A 22,973-nucleotide genomic window follows, 5' to 3' on the forward strand; every position below is an offset into this window, starting at 1 on the left:
CATTGTATAATTTACTTAATGGTATATCTACTGCTTGGTTTTTCTGTATCCTTTATACTAGTCGGGTTAGGAGATGCTGTTGTGAACCTTTCAACGAACGCGCTCAAGCATGATGATTTCATTGGATGTACATCTGCAAATGGATAAAATAAATTTATCTAGTGTGCAGGCACTTGTAGAAGCCTTCGAGGGCTCGGTATCTGCGGATTCAGATCATCGCCATAAATGTGAAAATTATTTGATAGAAGTAAGTTTTTTATCATTAGATACATTTTTAAAATACGTAGTTTTCGAAGAATCCGGGGGCTATTCCTGTGTTTCTGCAGATCATCTCATCTCCACAGTTTGATGCTGCGGTACGCTTAGCAGCGTCGATTAGAATGAAGAATCATGTCATATCGCATTGGACAGCGCCTGAAGAAGAGAGTAATAAGGATAATGATATTACCATCGATGATAAAAGGTGTCTATTGGAGAATATATATGGATGTATAACAAGTGCTGGCAGTAAGGCATGTTCAATACGTCCACAATGTTATGAAACACTACGACATGTGTTGTTTAACGTTGAAATACAATCGCTAGCTACCCTTTTGAGTGCTATAAGGGTGGATTTAGAGCAGAGAAACGATTCTGATAGGTTATTCTGCGCGTTGTCGGTCCTCAGAAAAGTAATGGCTAAGTATGAGTATCATGGAGCACCTCAGTTACAGGAAGTTAATGATGCTATAGAAGCATATTTCCCTCTGTTACTTTCAATTGCACAGGATTCTTCCAAAGTGGGTCTGCAAAATGATGAAGCTGCAACTCTAATACATTTTGTACTGAAGATTTATTTTTCATCGGCATTGTTAACATCACCTTCTACTCCAATCCTAAAAGATTCTTTATCCCATTGGATTGAACTTATTAAATTTGTTCTGACTAATAATTCGCTGAAGAAGCATCTGAATGACAACAACCAACCAATGGTCCCATTTACGGAATTGTCCTACAGCAAGGAGAAGGAGATCAGCGCATTACCGCAATTCAAATGTTTGAAATGGGCTCTTAGGATTCTTAATAGATTCATATCTAGACAGAATAGTGATTTTAGTGATAATGAAATCAAAAGGGCCTTTTTTTCATCTTTCACAAATAATGGACATGCAACTGGATGTGCTCACCTACTTATTAATCTCTTAGATTGTGAAAATAATGGCTCAATAACGCTTACAAACTTGACTCATCATTCAATTTGGCTTTATCTCAAGCATTCGTTGTCATGCCCTCATGCTTATGCAAATGCTATTAAACCACACATTAACAAAATTGTATCTGAGTTTTGCTTAAAAACATTTTCTTACACACTTGAGGATGAGCAACAATATTATTCTGAACCGGAGATGTTTATTCAGACTTTATCTGATGTTTGCTTTCAATTCTATACTGGTCGAGGATCTGCGTCATCATTTTTGAGTGAGTGTGTTGAAAAACAGCCAGAGGATTTTTTGCCACCGATTTCTTTTCTTGTTCAGGAGAAAATTAAGAGTAACGATCCTCAGGTATTGTATGCTGTAATGTCACTCCTTGGTTATGTATCGAGTAAAATCGTTAAAAGAGTCAAATCTAGACCAAGCAAACAAAAAAACAAGCTCAATCATAACTGTCAAATTGATGGAGAGGCATTTCTTACCAACTGGGTCTATAAACTCATGGAATCTGAAAATTTTTGGTTAAGAATGCGTGGGAGTTGGTTAAGTGGATGTTTGGCTAAAAGAGTGCATATTTGGAGGAATCCAGATGTTTTACAGAGGATATATCTGCGTCTACTGGCTCTTTTGACGGATCCAGAAATAATAACGTCCGTTTTAGCTGCTGGTGCTATAGTTGAATTTGTTAAAATAGAATGCAAAGAGTTACAAGAAGTGATAGTTCAGCAGCTTCCATATCTTTTAACTTCTATTTTCAAAATAATTGATAAAATAGAACTAGAAAGTGTAACATCCGCTCTAGGCGATATTGTAGATCTCTATTCCGATGAGATTCTTCCATTTGCATCAAAAATAGTAACTAACATAGGAGACGCACTAATGAAGAGTTTGACAATGTCTAAACTGAATATATCAGACTCTCCAGACGTAGAGGAGGGTATGCTTGTTCGCTGGAGTATGTTGCAGACTTTAAACAATATAGTATGTTTGGTCACAGATTCTGATTCCAATAAGAAAACGTGTACTATGGAAACTTATATTGCTATAATAAACCACGTTTGCTCAGTCCTAAAGACAATTTTTAAAGCGGATCCTGAGGAGTGCTGCGATTATCTCGACGAAGCTGCCCTACTTCTTAATAATATTATTAAAATGGCAGACCCTAAAAAGTTGGGTGATGATATTTTTACTGCTCCTGATGGAAAAAGTAGATCTGGAATAAGTTTCCAGCAGTTTTGGCTTCTTTTTGTTGACCTAGCAGATTTATTGGAAAGTTTAACAGATGATGGTGATCCTATTATGGATATGATAAATGATTTTTCAGTAATTAGACTTCCGCTATGCACTCTTATATCCAAAGATCCGCGTAAATTTGACGAAACTTATTCGTTACCTCTTTTTGGTCTATGTGGTAAAATATATAGTAATGAATATGTCGAAGAAAGTTATCAAATTTTGGCGGATACATTTGAAACTGGTATGAAAAGCCGCTGTTGTGATAAAATATTGCTTCCCACAATAAATCATATTTCGAATAACATTCTTCAGATAATAAATACTAAAGACATCGATTCTGCGGCATATGGGAATATGCAACTATTGCGATTGGCTTCGTTAGTACTAATATATTATGTTCAAGGTTCACAAACACAACTAAATGTTACTCTTTTAGTCCAGTTTGTGGTAAAGTTTTCACAATTTGTACGTTTAGAATATCTGAAAAAGGTGATAATCATATGTATAACCTCACTCGTTAGGTCGGGTATACATACTGTAGACAATATTTCTCTTGTTCAAACTCTTTTAACCCACATTAGATCAGAAAATGAAGAGAGTCCTAAGGATTCATCAGAATCTACAAAGAGCAAAGACACATCTAAGACTATTGATTCTACACTAGGAAATATTGAAGATTACACTGATAGTGACTATACATCGGGTGAAGGTTACACCGATGATTCAGATTGGTCAGACTATTCTGATGACGAAGTTATTGAGACTTCACCATTCAAAGATATTAATCACCTGCAATTTGCTAAGGAAACACTTGAGGCTATCCATGTCACTAGAAAATAAGTCTAAAAATACCCTTGGTGAGATTTCAAATATGAAATCCATGTACTAAATTATGGAAATTTACTCCACTTTTAGACTTCCAAGGAAATAATTTATCTACATCTATGTCTTAAAGAATCTATTGAAATGGAATTATGATTAGTGTATATTTAATTGCTCTGTAGGGTATGCTTCTCATGGGTGTAGGGTATCATGCATTACAAACCAGAGTTTCCTTCAGAAACTCTCATGTCTAATCGCTAGCTAAAATATCTTTATTTTGTATCTGAAGGTAGCCATGGGGTCATCTATGAAAAAATAAGAAGCAATGTGCCTATATTTAATATTATCATTCTCAAGTCATATCCATTTTCTAGGTGGTATGTCTTGACTAGATAATTCAATCGCTTAGTATGTACTTAATATGCTTGAACAAACAAAAACTCCTGACAAATGGAAGCAATCTTCCATGCTTATGGCGGGACTTTCACTCTTTCAGTCGCTTCGAGTAGCCTTAACCGCTGCACGTTTCGCTGCAAAGAGGTTTAATATACCTAAAGCAAATGTCGATATATTTATAAGCAGAATTCATACCTCCATGGAGGTATCGTGTTTTCTTGGGGTATTATTAATGACCTTGTACATCATATTGGTGCCTCGAAAATATTCCAAGTATAATAACTTTATATCAGTAATGACGAATTGGTTGTTGTTTTTCGTTTATTCTGGTTTATTATATGCATATGCATCTAATAGAACTGAGGGTAAGCTCACATTATACTACTGGCTCTTAGTTGTATCCGGGTTCTCATTTGGATTGAATCAGGCTATAGTTGTGAGTGTTGGAGTTTCCTATGTTGCATTTTTCACAGCGGCGATTCCAATAAGTGGCATAGAAGTTTCCATCTACCATATGATATTTTTTTATATCGCAAGAAGGATTGGGAATGTTGATGTGAATTATTGGATTGTCGTAATTCAGATAATGATCGCTATGGCAATATCCGGTATTGGAGCTATTTTATGGTCGTATGGATTTTATAAGAGGTATAATGGTGAATTATATGAACGAAAAAGGAGCATTTTTCGATCTATGAAGCAAGCTTTGTCACCAATCTTAATGAGCTCATTGGCTATGGGTCTAGTCTTTTTAGTTTTCCCTGCTATTTCCCCTTACAAATTAGCTGAACCAAGGATTGCTCATAGAATAGATTTATTAATTTTATTTACACTGGCTATACCCACGCTAATAAACTGTTATTTATGTTATCTAAATATCGGCCCCAATGTTCAATGGAAAGTGTATAAGGGATGGCATTTCTGTTGGATATTTTTGATCCCTTACATCTTCTCCATAACATGTTTTTTCATCTCTCTGCATTATCAAGACTTGTTTATATCTGTATGTATAAGAAATAACCCATTTGTACTCGCAGTCTTGTGTTTTGTATTTGCATTTAGTCACAGCTCTCTAAAAGCAGTTGGTTACACAGGTGCAGGAATGCAAGAATTGACTAAGAATGGCAACGTTTCCGCTATGAATTTGTTATTTGCACACTCTTTCTTGGTGATATTTACACTCCTTGGCGATGGATATATAAAAACTTTCAAGAAATATGAGAGAGATCCGGAAAATTGGCCCACCAAGGAGTTTGGATTCTGGAGATCACTATGGTTTTGGATACGTAGATCTTGTTCCGGCGCATTTAAGAACTTTAAAGCATCTTTTACATTAGATATAGGCACACAACTGCGGGATAGGGTGAGGGACATTCAAGAGCTACAGAGCAACCAAAGAATATTAACTATTTCTCAGCGCTAAGATATGCTTACCCCTAAATGAGGTTGGAGCACACTCATATAACTGAAACAAATGTAGTACATAAAGATAATATCACTATAATTAAAATGACAGCATAATAAATCTATCGTATCATTTGTATAACAATAAATCTAATATTTTGCATCCTCTTCCAACTATAACATCCGAATCTGCAGCATTTATTAATAAACTTCTAAGTTTCTCAGGTTCCTCTATTTCCGTAAGTCGTGATTTTATCCAATTTAATTTGGAAGGAGGTGTTATAGACGCAGTCTTAATAAATTTTAATAGTGATTCTGTGGCTCCATCCTTATCCAAGTTTACTAGTTTTTCAAGCGTTTCATCTAAAAATTTGTTGATGTTTTCATCGGAAAAAACGAAACATCCCTCTAAAAACTCCTCTTCGGTAAGTTCTAGTTTGTTTACAGCGGTTTGCAATATACCAAATACAGACTGAAAATCGTAGTTGTTTGGCTCCTCAGTATTTTCAATACCCTTCGAGCTGATTTTTTTCTTGGAATTAGTTTTCTGCATTTTTTTATCATTAAAAAATTCCAACATTTGCTGCGATAGTGAGAAAAATTGATTTATTGTATATTTCGGGGACTGAGAATCCTTAGTGGTTGAGACCAAATCACGAAGAATATTTATCAGCCACTGAATTCTCCTGTCCCTATTGAGTGTATCATATTTACTTATTGGTTCGTGGAACTCTGTTATATCACAAATTCTTTTCATTCCTTCGATTCCTGAAAAAGGTTCGTATCCTTCAAACACTTTCATTTCTCTATATGATTGTATAAGTTCTTCAAGATCCCGTTGGTTAAGTGCATAAACTTCATGTAGATGTTTAAGTTCATTTAGAGATGACATATTAACTTTAAGTCCGAAATGATCATTCAAAAATTTGTTGTACATCTTTTTGCCAAGTTTTTTGAGGATAGCATCTCTTTTCTCTCCAACTAGGCCAAAAATTGCGCAAAAAGTTTTCAACTTTACCATATCTACTTTGTTATTAGTATGTATAGAGGAAAGAATGTATGTTTCTATGATTTCATTTGTATGTCCATCTGTATTTCCTCTAATGGTAAATTTGAGTCTCGGTATGCTATTCTCATAACTCAAGATTTCATAGTTAGTAAACATTTTAATAACTTCATGGCATTTATCAGCGTAAAAGCTTGATATTTCACAGTTTTCCAGCATGCGAAGAGCATTTAATTTCAAGAAGTCATGCTTTCCCTTTGTTATAATCCTAGAGTAAGCATCTTCTGAAATTGATAGTTCTTTTGCTCTAGGAATAATATAAGTATTAAGAACATATTTCCATGGTTTTTTTATATTTTCAGTTATTGTCAATGCTACAAACTTATCAAACGCAAACCATAAACATTTGGTATGTATAGACTCCACAGCTGACTCAGGAAGACTTAAAAACTTTTGTATTTTGCGCAAATGTTCCATTTCTACGTTATCAGGAAGCCTTTCAGAGTATAAATAGCTTAATCGGTTATAAATTGATAGGTGGAATGGATTGAAATGTGTGTCACCCACATCACCAATATCATCCTCAATAGGGCTTACGAACGCATGAGTAGACTTAAGCAATTCTTCTTCATATGCAACACTACATACATCTAAAGCTTCATTAGGAGTGCAGTTCAACTCTTCCATTAAATTTGCATCAGTAAAATACCCCTCTTTTATGCGTTCCCTGAGGTACAATCTTCGCCAATCCCTATTTGTTTTTCCCACAAGCCTTTCTAGAAAAGGAAATATCGTTAGCAAGCTTTTTACATCGTTTGGATCTACCTTTCTCTTTCTGTAGCAATATGATACCCAGCATGCGTAGGCGTCTTTGCTAGAAATTAAAGATCCTTTATTTTTTTTTGAATATTCAGGCTTCTGCTCAACTTCTTGATCTTGGGGTGGGTCTCCGACATAAAATTCTGTCGGTATGTACTCAAAATCTTTAGATATTTTACCCTCTTCAATGAGCTTTTTAAGTTCTTCTTTTTCCATGAAGGAAGATTCTTTATCTACGCCGTATACTGGTAATGGTTCAATCTTTGTATCTTCTTCCCAGCGTTTTTTTGCTTCTTCCACAAGTGAAAGAGGTTCAGGTGGATCAATAAGTTCCCAGTCACCATTTACCCGTTCCAAAGCATAACTTTTACCTATAATCTCTTCATGCGTAAATTCTTTTTCTACATATTCATGATTAAATCTAAATGCACGTTCTATACGATACCACATGGACTTGTCAATTATATCACAAACTGCAGAACATACTTTTACTTTAGCTGTTAACAAAGAAGACATATGTTTTTCAATCTGGTACCAGTTATTTAAGCCTCTTGCAGATACAAGTTCTTGCTTGTGTAATGATGAGAACTTTTTAATAACTTCACTTAGTGCATTTACAAACGTTAAATCATCACTCTCATATTTGAGTTTTATTTCCATAATCCTGTCATTTGTGACAGTCGTTAAATCAAGGGAAAATAGTTCTTTCAGGAGTAGTGGGAATGTTAGTACCCTAAAGCATTCTAGAACAACTTCTTTGCCAATATCGAAATTCCGACTAACTCTTAGCAAATGATTGTAGCTCTTCTTTAAGTACTCATCCAAGCCCTCCTTTGTGTATAAATTTATAGTTTCATTTGTATCTGCAGTAGAAGCTTCCGATTTCGATATTTTATCTATCGTTTGTTTGGTTTCTATATTTTCACCAGAGTCTAAGAATTTACTCTTAAGATTACGGGACATTTTTTCAACAGTTTTATAAAGAATTCTCCTTTTAACGGTATCTATATGCATAGGACTTATGTTGAAGTCTGAGATCTGTTGATTTAAATCCACGCTGTTATAGGAGTGTTCACTATACATCAAATATGCACATTCGTCTATCATTGCTTCCTTGAACTGATCTAATAGCCACAATTCATTAACTCCAAGGATCATAGAAAGTGATTTTAGTATCTCCATGGTTTTCCCTGGAACGTTCAAAATATCCGTGATGGAATCCCTACGTTTCTGTGTCAGAAAGTTTTCCCTCATGATCTTTTCTTCTTTTGTTTCTCCAAGAAGTTCATCTTTTAGGAATATACCATATTCTGGTTCTACACTCACCCTTTCTAAATATCCTCCACTACGTTTATGCAACTTTGTAAAGAATTCTTCGACGTCATCTAAGGTTGATCGAAGCTTAGGGATTTTACGAAGTTCCTCAATATCAGAGCTTCCCAACTTTACACCTTCAATTTCTTCAATATGATCAGTATCTATATTTGCAAATGGAGCAGTTACATCCTGAAAATTCACCATTGATGAAAATACTTGCGTTGAAAATATAGAAAATAATAGTGCTACCCTCTTACTTCTCTCTATATTTAATGGAGGAACTTTTGCCTCTTCGTCCCCTTCTCTGTATAGTTCAGCAAAAGCCTCACCGTACTCATTTGATATGATACCGCCTAATACTTCTCCTTCAATCGTTTGAGGCAAATCATCACTATCTGCAAGTTCACAAGCGGCTTGGTAGAGTATTCTATAAACAGAAACTCCAGCAATTGGCAAACATATAGAAGCAACATATGATACCTGTTTGCACAATCTATTCCATACAGTGATTGAGTGTTCCTGACGAGAATTTAATTCTCCGGAGTTACCATCAGAAAAATTTTCATACACATCTACAAGCTTTATAATTCTTCTAAAGGCTTTTAAAAATGCTAAAAGAACAAAATTTTCTAACTCCTCTGATACCAAACGTATGGGAACGTGCCCCTTATTTAATATATCTTTTAGCTCACCAGTTTTTTCGATAATCTTGTTTATGTATTCAGACGTGGAAACCTTATCTAACTCTTCGGATCCATCTAGGACAGATTTCAAAGTATAGTTAAAAATATCACTTTTTACCCCTGAGTTATAAGACAAACCAACGTACGTTAAAAATCCCGCGATAAGGGTACACACCGTCTTAGAATCTCTCTTATTAACAATCCTTGATATTTTATAAAAAGGATGCTTAACTGTCAAATATTTTAATATAGAATCCAAAATCTTTCCAAACGAGAGACCTGACAGTACGCTAATTACTGGGTTAACTAGAAATCGTACAATCATATTCGGAAACCTTATATTAATTCCAGGACCATATGCTTCTCTCATTAGATTAACAAGTGAATTACATTCTTCATGATCATTGAACCATATAGAAAACAAGTTAAGTAGATCCTCGTCCGTAATAGGCCATTTAAGGTTAGGATAATTCTTGATAAATTCACTATAAGTCTTTGATTGCGTCATAATTATATTTTCTACATCACTTAAAACTTCAGAATCTGTAATGTAATCGTTAGGTTTCATGTCAGATACAAGAATTGGCCTCTTGTATATTTTGTGCAATACAGTTGATATCTTTTGGAGCCTATTTGGATTGTCTTTAGACATCCTCTGTAAATGCTTAAAATATGCCAAACCAAGGAACCCCCTTAGTGCAGTTTCGCTTATAGGAATAGCTTCCTCTCCTTTCAACATAACAGGAGAAATTCCAAACACATAATCCTCATCTTTATATGTTATTTCTTGTCCAGAATATGGTGAATAGATGGTGAAAGTTCCATCCTTTGTAGTTGTAGATATTTTAGAGGCTTCCTTTTGCGGATCATTCATTACATTTTTTCCGTCTTCCAAGTTTTTATCGGTGTAATGGTTTATTTTGTCTTTTCTATAGCCAAATATCCTCCTTAAAGTTGACAGCACTCCTGTTTCATGGAGTAGGCTCATAAAAAAGTTGTCTGGAGGAGCAGGTTTGTTCAACAGTTTACGGGATATACGAACCAGTCCATTCCATGACAGTTTAATTCCTGGATCTAACCCAAGCTCATTGCACACTTCTTCATATGTTAAGCCTGTTTGAGAAAGTTCGTCTCCTTTCATAAGTAGTGACAAAAATTCTTCATCTTCGTCAGTTTCATCTTCCTCGAATTTTTCCAAATTTACAGAAAAATCATCAAACCATCCGCAATTAGAGTTGTTTATACATTGTATATGTGCATTTTTATTATCATGTGTATTTTGACCTTTTGAAATAATTTGGTTCTGAATAAATAGATATTTTGATGATTTTCTGCACTTTATTCTGTTGTATAGCTGCGATATATTTCTAAAAGCGGTATTAAGTACATCCTGCGTTGATTGTATGTTGGAATCCTTAGTAAGGTTTAAAGAAGAGTTTCTAAGAACCTGGAAGTTTGTGTCTTTTAGACTCAGAACATCAAAATATTTGTAATTGTCCGAGGATTGTGAGATGTGTAGAGTACATACGTAATTAAATACCTGGTTATGTAGATTAACTCCAATTACGATTAACAAAGCTAGATTGAAATCCATGGCTGTTTTACAGCCCTAATAATAACATTCATATTGATTTAAACTAGGCAATCACCAAATTGCTAACTTCTCAAATAACATTCTTTAACATTACCACATGTAGTATACATGGTGCGACGAATACGGTGATCATTACATCTACAATGGCTGAGAATCCTAAACAAACTAACCGTAGCTTACCCAATGATCTCGATATCGATGAACGTATTCAGATAACAGGATGCAGAAAACAGTACGAAGATGTAGAGAACTGCGCAGACAAATTTGATAGGTAAGTACTCTGTACACGCCAAGAATTAATGTTTTATTAATATACACTTTTAATAATAGAGATTGGAGACAGTGCCAATCCGAGTTGAAGGAGTTAGCAAGATGTCTAAAAACTAGTCGCTAGCGCACTGGCTAAGATTCCTGTATACTAGGCTGAAATTTAACAAGGAAATTATCGCAATCTTCAGGAGACTTGAGTAGCTCTCCAAGAGCTTCTTCGTCTGCAGAGTCTTTAAACTTTGGGTTGATGGCAACAATCTGTGCATCCACAGGAGAGTTGAACTCGTACAGAGTTTTAGAATCCTCAAGACTAAACAAATAGTCTCCCACTCTAACTATTGTTTCGTTAGTAAAGCTTATATATACGATTTCTTTAAAGTTCTTGAGCTTTTCCTTTGTAATTCCAAGCGCGTAGCATTGCGATTGTTTTTCTACGAGTTTAGCGTAGTAATTATCATTTAAATATTGTATTTCAGATTCACCTTTAGAGTTTGATAGACCATAAGGAGGAACAAATGCACAATTTGTGGAATTTTTGTGTAAATGGTCATTCACATGTGCGGATTCTCCCCGTGCTACACGATTCCCTACCTTGTCTATTGTTACAGATTCACTCATATCATGCAAATAATTCTTAAAGGTTGCCAAGTTAACACATGGGTGATGACCCCTGCCAGACATACGAAGAGAGCGATCCTTGCAGAGCAGTGGGCTTGCACGCCTCGCGAGGCTCTGGAGAAATCCAACCATTATAATACGATATTCATACACTAAATATACATGAATATCAAAAGTAACTGATTTATGGGTCAGAGTTTACTTTTTAGAGGGTGGCTTTGTTCCCTCACGGAAGCGATTCTTGAAACGGCGTGGCATGGTCTTCAAATGACGGCACCTAAAATATTATTGTATAACTGCATTATATAAACAAACAACTTGCATCTTATATGTGCAACCCACACTAACCTGCCAGTCCCAGTGGTCTTGCGCCTGTTAGCCTTGAACGACCAGTTGTAGCGACGAGTCTTAGCATCTGGGAAACCTAAACAGTTAAATATAGCATTTAAACTACATCGCAAAAGTTTCACGAGTACAAGACAAGTTTAAAACACAGAGACAGGAACAACAAAAGTCAACAACAACCGAGTATGAAACAGGACGTATAGGTCATATGGTAAGTATATATACAAACCGCAAGATGCGCATTTCTTCTTTTGGTCGTGGAATGATGGGTTTCCACATCTATTGCAAAGAACATGAGTTTTTCCGTTCCTGAGACCGAACGATCCAGTACCTTTACCACATTTACCCATATTTGTAAACTATCTAGTATTTTAATATATAAACAAATATTTTAATACTATATCAAGATTCTAATTAAAAAATATCCAACACAAGTGTAATAACTGTAGATCCCGTTGGTCTACCTGTACCCCATTGTTACTCGTAGCCTGGAATTTATGTGTTCACTGGTCTTCTATTCCATAAATAGCACATATTTTACAATTCACTCTTATGAATGCAACATGGTTCGACTTTTATTATTTTTCTAATTATTTCTCGCCGTACGCAAGAAAAGACAGAACATCGGATACTTTACCTAACACATACCATGGTTGCCAAATTTTTGATTAAAACTACAATTGTATACCCGTTTGTGTTCATATGTTACACGGTCTATAGAGAGATGTTATACGAGACCATCAGGGGGTTGACTGTGTATTTGAACTTGTTGTCTAGCAGTGCCGTGGTAAAACTCAGGAGGCTATGTAAATCTTGACATTCATTCTGACAGCTCTCCACAAGTTTGTTTAAGCGTTCGACCCATCTGTCCTCAAACTGTTCAAGCTCCTGAGAAGTTGTGTTATGAAATGCGTTATACACATACCAGCAGCTTTGCGTCGAGTAGAATATTAATGAACCCTATTATTCTCCTATTAAAGTATGCTTGGTCTACATCAACTGCGTCCAACATCGTAAATAATTGTTCCAGGAACATTCCGAATGTTGCATGATCAACCTCCTCCTTCAGTGCTTTGATCATTTCCGCTTCACTCCTATGTTAAAGTTTATTCTATTCCTCTGCACGTACCCCCTTGTATATTGAATGAGATCATTTAGAAGAGAAATGTCGCTCTTAACTAGTCTAACAGATTCGATTTCCTAAAGGAATGTGATGCATAATGATTATTTACACACCGGCATATGGATAGATCGTAGACACTTTTTCGCACACGACGTTAGTTTGTTTTCTATAATATAATCTACAAGACTTCTGGTTATTGGTGTACTAGAGGACTCAATTAGCTTTTCTAGTTCTGTAAAAATTCAGTTATTAAAAGCGTAAATTACCTTGTACATTATCATATTTTACATCACCTTGGTAATTCAATAGCGAAGCTAATGAGTCATTATTGACCGCTACATTGATAGAGACGAATTTAGACTGATCATTTTCCGAAAGTAGCTTCATTGTACCGCTTGATACATGTACCTGTTCCATCTTATAAACTCACAGCTGAGACTTACAGCGTGTAATGAATTTAGTGTAAAATCGAGTTTCACAGTAAATTCTTTGCAAACAACTAAGGAATAAACATCAAAATATTGTAAGACGATCGAATCATCTGTGACATTCGCACATGATATGATATGTTCATTTATTAGCTGCAAATGTCCCCGAAAACTAGGTAGCGAATCAGTTGGAAAGCTCCTTAAAAGCCTAAATAGACACAAGTTGTCTTCGAATGCCAGGATTTTGCACACATCATCGTGTAAGATAATGTATAATCTGCCACCAACTAGCGTATAACAGACTTGAACGGTTGGAAGTGTGGATAGTGTATCTTTACGAACTAGAATAATATCTGCTCCATTTAGTCCTATTACAGCGTATTTCACAAATTGTTTGCTTTTATATATACAAAGCACAATGCTTTCCGATATTTTACCGATGTATAAAACGCTGGCATCGCAGCGATCTGTATACTTCTCCAAGCATATAACACTTTCATTTAAACTAATTTGCAGAAGCTTGTGATCCTTACAAATAGACACTAATAGTGGAGTGTCGGAGTCAAATGCTAAGATGCCCAGGATTCTTTTACGTAGTTTTTTTTCGCTAAAGCTACCATCTTCCAGTAGTTTATAAATCTTCTTTCTCGATGCAAAGAATAAATGGGATGAGCTTCTACTAACTGCTGTGCATGGCTCAGGTAACGTATATGTAGCTAAATATCCATATTCCTAAAGAATTGGTATTTTACATTTGATTAATCTTCCATATACAGGAATTAATAGATCCCTTCATCAACAGGATACGAATAGTTTGATGTATTCTTACTAACATTGATCTCTGTAACTTTTAATTGATTAACTAGATAGAATCTTCCATCCGTCTGCGATAAAAAGGAGCTTCCATTCTCTACTTCCAAAAATTTGGAATCGTAATCCTCAATATTTTCAACCATTGCAACTTACATATTTCAAAAAATTTATAAACCAGAGAAATATTATACATTACATAACTTTGTTCGTCAAGGTAGGCTTGATCTCCCCATGGGTTCTTTTCCATTGACACGTTTCACTTCTTTTTCATACTAATACCTCTTGTAACATATTACCTTTAATTAATTTCTGTAAAATTTGTAATCGCATATAAAATTTGGTCACAATGATCATTCCGGTCAGGTGTTTCACCTGCGGAAAGGTTATCGGACATTTATGGGAGAAGTGGCTCGAAATGCTCAAGGAAAATGTTCCAGAAGGGTAAATTATGAGCTATTGTATTATTTGTCCTTCATTCGTTCCCTGTAGTATTCTCGGAGTACTATATTTACCTATAGGCAAGCATTGGACGACCTTGGATTGACTCGTTACTGCTGCCGGCGCATGATTCTTACCCATGTGGACCTCATCGAGAAGCTGCTAGTCTACAACAGTTTGTTTACTATTACGTTATACAAATATCATTTAGTTTACGACAAACGTAATCCAGAAATTTTATAAGTCGCCTTATCACGGCAAAATTAACACCTAAACGATTTATTATTGAATATCTAGAGATTATCTTCTTTGGCCTGCCGCTTTTTTCCTAAGGTTTGGTAAATGATGTGGAGTAGACGTACTTATCATTTCTTTCAGGTTGTTTATAAGTTCGTTCTCCTGGTTTATCGTTTTTTCATAGTTTTCTATGATTCTTGCCCGTTCCTGTTCTGCAGTTAGCACCTATGGTGTGTGTATATTGGATTCGTAGTGAGCACGTGCATCAGCTTTACACATACCAGTGATTCCTTCTTGATGCGCATAGCATTTATGGCCTTATGTCTAGAGCCGCTCATTACATATCCAATCTTTTCAAATTGCTCAATTTGTTCGCTGGTAATACCGACTTCTCCTCTTCTTGGTATTCGCTTTCCCTCTTGCACATATTGTGCAATAGCTGCGCCTTCTCCCGGAAGGAGTTCATTGCTATATTTTATTCTCTTATTCAGAGATTGTACTATTTTCAAAGGCTGTGGTCCATATTCTTTGTCATCACTTTCAGCTCTGGAGTCTTCATTTGTGGCATCTTCTGATGCATCTCCCTCACCTATTCAAGTTTTATCATTGTAATAATACCATTGATGTACATGAAAGCAAAAATTATGGAGTAACGTACCGGCCTTAAGGGGTGAATCGCCGCTGCGACTTTCAGGCTTAGGTCTACAGCGTCTTTTTAGAATGTCTTTGTAAACATCAGGGCTAGAACTCCTAGACTTTGCGTATACATCATCACATTTTAATTTTTTCCTCATGCGTGATTCCATGCGCTTGTCCAGCCACTCACTACGATCTCCATTCAACATCGATCTCATACGCGATTGATACTAACTAAATCGTATGTATATAACGATTAAGTGTGTAAAAGTGTATACATGATAAAATTAAAATTGAGTCTAGCGACTCCTCTTTTTCTTCAAATCATAGAAGAATGGAGTATAGAGGGTTCTGAATGAATCATCTCTAAGATATTCACTAGGAGTCTTTACCTTTTTATTTGTTACATTATAGGTGAAGATTTCTCCCTCATACTCATCGGTCTTATAGTCTAGCGGATATGTGTCTACGTTAGAGGGTTTTGGTAAATCCTTTGGAATATTCTCCACAACAACTACAAGCTTCTGGTCAGGATGAACTCTTACATGCACTGGCATGTTTCCTGGAAGTGGATCCTTGAGATCCACTGGTAAAAGCGTTGATTCATTAGGATTGCTCATCTGATTTTTGTTGTAAAACGATGCTCTAACGGCTCCAAGCACATAGTCGTTGCTGTTTTGCCAGTTCACAAAGAAATTAAGTACGTCGTCACGGTGTTGAAGTGTAACATAATCTGGTCTGGATACTGCTCCATATTGAATATCCAATTTGACCTTTTTGGGTTCATTTTGAGAAAACTGTATCTCTCCGTTCTCGGTCTTTACAGAATAGACATGACCATATTTATCCCATCTTTCAACTGTCAAAACTCTCACCGTCCCACTATCCGAGCCCTGAGCTTCTTTTGCATGTGCAAAATTTACCATGCGACTAAAAATATTGGGAGCATCTTCTGCAATTACAGTTCCCTTGAGTGAAACTTTTCCAATTTTGTACTTGTAAGATAAGTCCTCACGAATTCTAAAGAACCTAACGCTTCCAGTTAACGTCTTGGAGACACGATCGTCAAGAGAAACTTTATCATCTAAATCAATATCTACTGCAACTTTTTCCTGAATCTCAAATTTTACCTTTCCATCTATAATCTTAGCAACATAGAGATCAGACCAACATTCTGTGAAATCACAGTTCTTGACTATAAAATGAGAAAGTGAAGTAGTGGGTATGTAAACCGTCCTAGAGTACAAGTTGTAGTCTAGTGGAATTATTGTATCCTTTGCGAAAGTGACATATCCGATGCAATGTGTAAAGACGTTAGAAGGTGCCACACCAATTGCATAATAGTCACCTACATTAACTACTTCCAGAAAGGGTGCGGACCTTTCAGGAGCATTACTAATTTTACTAAAATTCAGAGATGACCCGATCATGTTAAGATTTTCCAAACTATAGAGATGTGTATATATGCAAGAAGCATCATCAAGATTCAATATGATAAATTCTTTTGCATTTTCAAGGTGGAGGGGAGGAAAACTATCATCAAATGGATGCGCTTCTGAGAATTTTTGGTGTACAAATCTTCCATTACTGAGTCTTGTACGGGCAAAAAGCTCCTTTTCATTGTAAAGAAGGCTTACATGGATGTTTTGATGTTTATTCGGAGTTATAAACCTGGTTCCCTCGCTAATAGTACCAATCTTATTTACATGATTCATTGTTGTCAAGAATGTTCTGGAATTATCAGTGGTGATAACTTCAAGGTGTTCTCCCAAATCATCTCCCTTAAGGTCAATAGCTAATGGAGATGGCAGACAAGATGTAAATTGACCATCGTCTTCCTTATAAACCGCCCTTTCAAACCTTCCGTCCTCAAATTCATCTAAAACGATGATAGATTTATTAGTTATATCATATATAACCTCCCTATTGTATATATCACTCTTAAATTCGGTTATTTGTTGATCATCAAAGAATACATCTCCTATGGCCTTCTCTACAATCGCATCTTTGGACATATGGAATACTATTCCATTCTTTCCACTATAAACCTTTATAAAGCCTTGTGAGTCCAATTTTATGTTCAGAAGTTTAGATGGATCAGACGTTCCCAAATTACTGTAAAGATCGTAAAGCTTGTCATTCGATTGAGCATTTTCAGAAGTATCACCCTCATTCTCCGCAGTTTTTTGACTTTCAGGGGTGCTTACAGTATTAGTTCCTATATTCTCCGGAATAATCAGATTAACATATTCCCTCTTAGTTTCGCTAAAAACATCTTTATCCGTGGATTTATATGTTTTCACAGTAACCTTTTCGGAATTTTTATATTTTGTATAAACAGTTACATATGTTGAGTCATTAATTTCTTCACATTTTGCAGATATACACTGTATATTAGGGCTGAAAAGAACGGGTTCATTCTTATTATACAAAGCTACAATTCTATGTTTCAAGTTACTGCAGCCATCATAGAAGATACATTCTGGACCACAGGTTGTTTGAAGGTCCTCAGTTTCTTTGGTATATGAATAAATATCCGAAAAATCCAATATTTGGTATTTGCAACCACCATTGGAACTTTTAGGCATATACATTTTCCCACTCTTATCCAAAACAAATGACTCAAAATATACGTTTCCAATAATAGGAATTGTATTTATCTTGATATCTTTGGTTGAGTTGTCAATTTCTATGGTCCTTGCAAAAACATTTCTACTATCGGATAACACAATATCACTGCATTTTACATTACCTATCAGTTCAAAAATACCGGGGCGATAAACGGTATGTGCACTATATGCCTTTTTGACCAAAACAGAATCCAAATTTTCGCAAACATCCACATCCTTACTGATGTACTCGAGCTGTGTATATTTGTTGTTTTCTTTTTTAAAACGAAGCCTTGCAGTCACACGTTCATAATTGGTGTGGATCTCCAAAACTTCTTCAAAGTCCTTGGGATCAAAACCCTCCAAAAGTGGCTGCTGTATATCTTCTGGCGTTTCTTCATTAGATTCAGGAGCTTGAACAGTGTTATTGGAAGTTGTGGTCGTCTCATCAGGTTTCTCACTAGTTTTAGGGCCTTCAATCGCCTGTGGAGCGGGTTCACTATTTCCAATCATGTTACCAATCATACGCAGTGGTGTACCAATTACATTACCACCTAGAGACTTTCCTGTGGAGCATATAGCGCCACCTGCAGAGGATATAGCGCCACCTGCAGAGGATAAAGCACGGCCTGTATAGGACAAAATACCACTCGCGGTTCCACCTGTCCTAGCCGGCGCTTCTTCAATATCAAAATAGTGAGGATCATTTTTAGAAATACGCAAAATTCTCACATTTCTAGAACAAGGAACTAAAGGCTCCTCTGCGAGAGTTTCTTCGCCAGAAGTAACTTTACCTATATATTTCCCTTGAGTCGCAAGTTCATCAATCAAAGTAATTTCTATCTCACTGCGTTTATCTGTTTTTTTGAATTTCTTTTCATCAATCTCGGATAGGTCAAGTGTAACGTACTCCTTGCAACCTGCACAAAGTACACCTAAAGGTGATAAAACTAAAAAAGTGAAAAGAACTGCAAACAGTCTCATCATTCCATTCTATATTACATATTCCAGGGTTGTATTCATAACACATGCATCCGGAATAGAATCCATAAGATCTTAAACATTCCACACCCCATCCATATCTTTACTTTGTGGAAATTGCACCCATTTAGAAGATGTTTAACAGTAGGATCTTGGTGAATTAAAATATTGTTGTGAATTATTATCAATATTCACCGAGTCACACCTCATAAATGCCCCTCGAGGCCGTCGATCACCTCTTTACTACAATTAGTTCCATCTATGATATTTTTCCATACTTGTATCTTCCATCTAAAAATTTTGTATATTAGAATTACAAATATCCAACACACCTCGGCAATTTGCCTAAAGAACCCCAAAATATCTCTTTCCTGGTCTCTATGAGGTTTGTGGCATCGACACTTGCTAAAAACAATCCCCAGGATACTTGAAATAGTGAATTAGCCTATTTTAATGAATAAATTAGTCGTGTATATAACGTCACTTACATTGCAGTGACGTGATAGCTTTTCCTGTATCTTCTCATATAGTTCCAAGTTGCGGTATCCGTAGCGCCCAAAGGCCAGACATGCACTTCCCAAATCGTCGTCACTAAGTTCGTTTATGCGATCAAGAAATTTCTGGCGAACATTTCTGCAAATGTCCATGTTGTTATAACCAGCGTCGCTTAGGTTCCACAATACCCTTACAATTTCGAAGCCGTTTAGCGAATATAGGACATTTGGAACATGATTGGCTAACTTTGTGAAAAAGTCCTTTTGTGTGTTGAGTTTCAGTCTCCTAGAAAAAATTAATAGTGTATCAAGCAGGTCATTCTTCCTAAATTCTTCTATTCTTCTCCTTAGTTCCAGTACAGCCACAACATACTCTCCCGAGTCTCTATTTGCGATATGAAATGCTTTAAGTACAGTTATTATGTCACTCGTATTAAGGATTCTAAGTGATGCTTTGAAGCGTTTACTAAAAACTATCCAGAATCCTTTAGATTTAATATCAGTTTCAGAGCTATTCGTAGTGGTTTGATCTGTATCAATATTATTAGAATATGTTTGGTCATTATTTTCTTTATTTAGCTCAAGTTTTTTGAAGTGTGTATTAATAAAGTGTGTAGTCAATAGAGGTATTTCGCGATTTTTAGAAGACGAATACCTGCGAATAACCTCCTCTGCAGTACTTTTGAGCTTTTCAGCATTCGCATGACACAAAACATTCCAAAAGTCCTTGCGAATAGCACGCAACTTAAATCTTATAAATCTATTTGGTCCATCATGTGTTGGTACAGACAGAGGCTTGCAAACTGCATTGCCTGGACCATTTAAGCTGAACGTACGTCTTATCATTGTTTCTAACTTTAAATACAAGTTTAATATTGTACACAATCATTGTGTTTGTAAAATGGATATGATTTCCAAAATAATAAGCGAGCTTTAGCAAGTTCACTAAAATGAATTTTAGTGGTGGAAATACTCTCCAGTATATATATTCCTAGGGTGTTAATATCATGTTCTGATATCCATTTTAAAATGACATTATTCCTATCGCTTAAAGATGACAGATATAGATTATAAAAGTCTATAGCTGCTGGTTCTCTTGAAGCCACAAAATATAACTCCGGAGTAAATTTGTCGTAAATAGCATAAATAATGCGTTCAGCGGTTTTGACTGATAGCTTATTCACACCCAAGTCGGATTGGCTTATTCCTATAGCTTCGCGTTCTCTTCTAATTTCTGTGGCTATATAAGAGTATATGTTGTATAAAGGCTGAAGTCACAGCATACGAATTCTAATACCTATATAATGTAGTTTCTGGATGTGGGCAGGAAATAATTCGGGATTTATTAGAGCCTTTTCATAGTTATCGACCAATGTTTCGATCTCTTTTAAATTACTGTCTAAAATCTCTTTATTATGATATAACTTTTACTTACTCCTAGAAATTTTAATTTTAAATTGATTAAACCTTGGAACAAATGAGATTCTCATTACAAGAAAACTGCTGTCTATACACATGGCTACCACATATGGTTTATCTTATGCCACTCATGAGCTATTTGTATCAAACTTCTGCATAATTTCAACTTTATAGCATCAGTTATATATATTTTACTAAATGTATGAAGAGAATGGATCTCATATTATAGCCCAGGGTGCAGAAGCGGTAATGTCTTTCCAATGCATGTTTATGATCATGAGACAGATTAATTCATATATTTGACACTTACAAGATATTTTAGGTTGTACTTACGTCAGAGTATCTGGGAAAACCATGCGTAATAAAGCGAAGGTTACCAAAACGCTTTCGTCACAAAGTTCTAGACGAACAACTAACAAAAAATCGCATAACTGCGGAATGCCGTAGTATCCAGAAACTTAGAAAAGCTGGTGTTTTTGTCCCAGTAATATATCTTGTCAACTTCATCAAGAAGGAAATCATTTACGAGTATATCAATGGATCTAGCATATTGAGCTTGTTAAACACTGACTACGATGAGAATCTTCTATCCTCTATTGGGGAAACTATCGCAAAAATGCACAACTCCAACATTGTTCATGGCGATCTGACTACTAAGAACATGATGATGGCTGAAAGCGGTGAGATCTGTTTAATAGATTTTGGGCTTAGTTTTTCATCAACTCTGGCTGAAGTGAGTCTAACCTTTAGTAGCTAATATTCTACACTTAGGATAAAGCCGTTGATTTATATGTCCTAGAGAGATGCTGTACACCCAGTCAGGTACAGAATTTTATTATTATATGTCATACATTACACTAAACATTGAATTTTTAGTTTGAAATTATGTTGAAAGGATACTTTTCCACAATTAACAATCAGTCCGCAATACGCGGCAAACTAGAGGAAGTACGGCTCAGAGGACGCAAGCGCGATTTGTCTGGATAACTTGTTTAAATTATGCTTTTAATATTTTAGAAATCGATTTGGAAATCTCGTTTGCACTAGCATTTTTTCCGAAAAATTCTACGAACTCGCCATTTTTGTCTAGAGTATGTTGCATGTGCTCGAAAACCCTTACCCATTAGGTAGTGAATGATTGAGTGATCAATTAGATAATCTTGATCTGTGGCTGTAATTCCCTGGTTATAGTATACACGAAACTTCTTCGTGACATCTCGGATCATTTCCTGTGGTTAATAAATTTGTAATTTACCTGACATACCGGAGTTCCAGTAAGGGCAATGAGTCTTGGATGGTATTCTTTAACATACTTTTTCAATACGTCGACAGAATCGCGTTTTGGATCAACTAAGAAAATCTATCTTTCACAAGTTAACTTACCGGATATAAATATTGGTTGCACGATTGGACCAAACTTTTTGTCTGAGAAATTTGTATGCATTCTTGCCGCAACAAGGCAGATTTATGGAATATATACCTAATATATTGATTACTTGTGTTTGTTTATCCATTTCTTCTGGGCAGATATCAGGACAATTTGCGAATCCTAAAATATTAGATGAATGTTGTATTATTCATGGCGCCTACCAAAGTAAATGAGAACATATTTCCCTGTAAAGTCTGACAGGGACTTAAAATTTCCGTTCTGATCTACGAGCGTGAAATGACCACCTATTTGAGGGGTTCCATAGTTTTCCTCCTTTACAATCGCTGAATGTGTAGATGAAAAAACTGTAAAGGTGGGTGAATACCTCGCTCTTTATTCCTCCAGTTTGTAGCAAGGTAAACTCCGCCCCCAATTAAGCTATGCGTTTTATTTAAAAAAGTCGTTTTATTGATCAAGATTAGTCCAAGGATGTATAATGCTTACCTGCATACTGTTATATTTGCTAGAGCACTTTTTAAGGTTATCTGAATAACATTTTGGTTAAATTACAGATTTTATGACGTACTCCCGGAACTTGTCGAGTTTTCCCAGAGAAGAATCTGCGTTGTTGCAGCAAATATCTAACACATGGACCACACCTTACATTTCTAAACATCCTAAAGGACAAAACAAGATAGGAGAAGGATTAAATATATATGTGGC

General features: G+C 35.8%; 13 protein-coding genes across 13 annotated transcripts, besides 1 other annotated feature; 5 read left to right on the top strand and 8 right to left on the bottom strand.

Annotated features, from left to right (window-relative positions):
- Positions 1-109: 109 nt before the first annotated feature.
- BEWA_019380 (hypothetical protein) lies at positions 110-3,269 on the top strand (the record flags this gene model as incomplete). The annotated part of the gene is made up of 2 exons (XM_004828702.1): positions 110-247; positions 288-3,269. 2 exons carry the CDS (start codon positions 110-112, stop codon positions 3,267-3,269), a joined length of 3,120 nt encoding a protein of 1,039 aa, XP_004828759.1.
- A 403-nt stretch (positions 3,270-3,672) lies between these two features.
- BEWA_019390 (hypothetical protein) lies at positions 3,673-5,070 on the top strand (the record flags this gene model as incomplete). Its single annotated transcript, XM_004828703.1, has 1 exon — positions 3,673-5,070. One exon carries the CDS (start codon positions 3,673-3,675, stop codon positions 5,068-5,070), a length of 1,398 nt encoding a protein of 465 aa, XP_004828760.1.
- Positions 5,071-5,181: 111 nt separating this feature from the next.
- On the bottom strand, positions 5,182-10,470 carry BEWA_019400 (hypothetical protein; the record flags this gene model as incomplete). The annotated part of the gene is made up of 1 exon (XM_004828704.1): positions 5,182-10,470. The coding sequence occupies one exon, from the start codon at positions 10,468-10,470 to the stop codon at positions 5,182-5,184; it is 5,289 nt and encodes a 1,762-aa protein (XP_004828761.1).
- A 143-nt stretch (positions 10,471-10,613) lies between these two features.
- BEWA_019410 (hypothetical protein) lies at positions 10,614-10,864 on the top strand (the record flags this gene model as incomplete). The annotated part of the gene is made up of 2 exons (XM_004828705.1): positions 10,614-10,741; positions 10,801-10,864. 2 exons carry the CDS (start codon positions 10,614-10,616, stop codon positions 10,862-10,864), a joined length of 192 nt encoding a protein of 63 aa, XP_004828762.1.
- An 8-nt stretch (positions 10,865-10,872) lies between these two features.
- On the bottom strand, positions 10,873-11,490 carry BEWA_019420 (hypothetical protein; the record flags this gene model as incomplete). The annotated part of the gene is made up of 1 exon (XM_004828706.1): positions 10,873-11,490. One exon carries the CDS (start codon positions 11,488-11,490, stop codon positions 10,873-10,875), a length of 618 nt encoding a protein of 205 aa, XP_004828763.1.
- A 66-nt stretch (positions 11,491-11,556) lies between these two features.
- Positions 11,557-12,053, bottom strand: BEWA_019430 (60S ribosomal protein L37, putative; the record flags this gene model as incomplete). Its single annotated transcript, XM_004828707.1, has 3 exons — positions 11,557-11,635; positions 11,707-11,782; positions 11,933-12,053. The coding sequence occupies 3 exons, from the start codon at positions 12,051-12,053 to the stop codon at positions 11,557-11,559; spliced, it is 276 nt and encodes a 91-aa protein (XP_004828764.1).
- Positions 12,054-12,070: 17 nt separating this feature from the next.
- Positions 12,071-12,100: a sequence feature (AT_rich).
- Positions 12,101-12,417: 317 nt separating this feature from the next.
- On the bottom strand, positions 12,418-14,210 carry BEWA_019440 (hypothetical protein; the record flags this gene model as incomplete). The annotated part of the gene is made up of 7 exons (XM_004828708.1): positions 12,418-12,591; positions 12,629-12,797; positions 12,833-12,903; positions 12,940-13,058; positions 13,093-13,234; positions 13,270-13,986; positions 14,088-14,210. The coding sequence occupies 7 exons, from the start codon at positions 14,208-14,210 to the stop codon at positions 12,418-12,420; spliced, it is 1,515 nt and encodes a 504-aa protein (XP_004828765.1).
- A 203-nt stretch (positions 14,211-14,413) lies between these two features.
- Positions 14,414-14,748, top strand: BEWA_019450 (DNA-directed RNA polymerase II, subunit N/8 kDa, putative; the record flags this gene model as incomplete). Its single annotated transcript, XM_004828709.1, has 3 exons — positions 14,414-14,508; positions 14,586-14,680; positions 14,717-14,748. The coding sequence occupies 3 exons, from the start codon at positions 14,414-14,416 to the stop codon at positions 14,746-14,748; spliced, it is 222 nt and encodes a 73-aa protein (XP_004828766.1).
- A 30-nt stretch (positions 14,749-14,778) lies between these two features.
- On the bottom strand, positions 14,779-15,667 carry BEWA_019460 (hypothetical protein). The gene is made up of 4 exons (XM_004828710.1): positions 15,401-15,667; positions 15,024-15,331; positions 14,868-14,967; positions 14,779-14,833 (listed from the first exon to the last, which is right to left on the bottom strand). Exons 1-4 carry the CDS (start codon positions 15,594-15,596, stop codon positions 14,799-14,801), a joined length of 639 nt encoding a protein of 212 aa, XP_004828767.1. The 5' UTR covers positions 15,597-15,667; the 3' UTR covers positions 14,779-14,798.
- Positions 15,668-15,677: 10 nt separating this feature from the next.
- BEWA_019470 (hypothetical protein) lies at positions 15,678-20,308 on the bottom strand (the record flags this gene model as incomplete). Its single annotated transcript, XM_004828711.1, has 4 exons — positions 15,678-18,922; positions 19,213-19,259; positions 19,301-19,413; positions 19,457-20,308. The coding sequence occupies 4 exons, from the start codon at positions 20,306-20,308 to the stop codon at positions 15,678-15,680; spliced, it is 4,257 nt and encodes a 1,418-aa protein (XP_004828768.1).
- A 23-nt stretch (positions 20,309-20,331) lies between these two features.
- On the bottom strand, positions 20,332-20,952 carry BEWA_019480 (hypothetical protein; the record flags this gene model as incomplete). The annotated part of the gene is made up of 3 exons (XM_004828712.1): positions 20,332-20,702; positions 20,760-20,861; positions 20,898-20,952. The coding sequence occupies 3 exons, from the start codon at positions 20,950-20,952 to the stop codon at positions 20,332-20,334; spliced, it is 528 nt and encodes a 175-aa protein (XP_004828769.1).
- A 70-nt stretch (positions 20,953-21,022) lies between these two features.
- On the top strand, positions 21,023-21,956 carry BEWA_019490 (hypothetical protein). The gene is made up of 4 exons (XM_004828713.1): positions 21,023-21,127; positions 21,204-21,614; positions 21,653-21,703; positions 21,758-21,956. The coding sequence occupies exons 1-4, from the start codon at positions 21,080-21,082 to the stop codon at positions 21,866-21,868; spliced, it is 621 nt and encodes a 206-aa protein (XP_004828770.1). The 5' UTR covers positions 21,023-21,079; the 3' UTR covers positions 21,869-21,956.
- On the bottom strand, positions 21,879-22,973 carry BEWA_019500 (SCO1/SenC family member protein; the record flags this gene model as incomplete). Its single annotated transcript, XM_004828714.1, has 9 exons — positions 22,837-22,973; positions 22,755-22,795; positions 22,636-22,688; positions 22,472-22,594; positions 22,362-22,430; positions 22,265-22,306; positions 22,146-22,231; positions 22,002-22,110; positions 21,879-21,967 (listed from the first exon to the last, which is right to left on the bottom strand). The coding sequence occupies exons 1-9, from the start codon at positions 22,924-22,926 to the stop codon at positions 21,879-21,881; spliced, it is 702 nt and encodes a 233-aa protein (XP_004828771.1). The 5' UTR covers positions 22,927-22,973.

Source organism: Theileria equi, chromosome 1 (assembly GCF_000342415.1).
Source record: "Theileria equi strain WA chromosome 1, complete sequence".
Classification (NCBI taxonomy): Eukaryota; Apicomplexa; class Aconoidasida; order Piroplasmida; family Theileriidae; genus Theileria; species Theileria equi.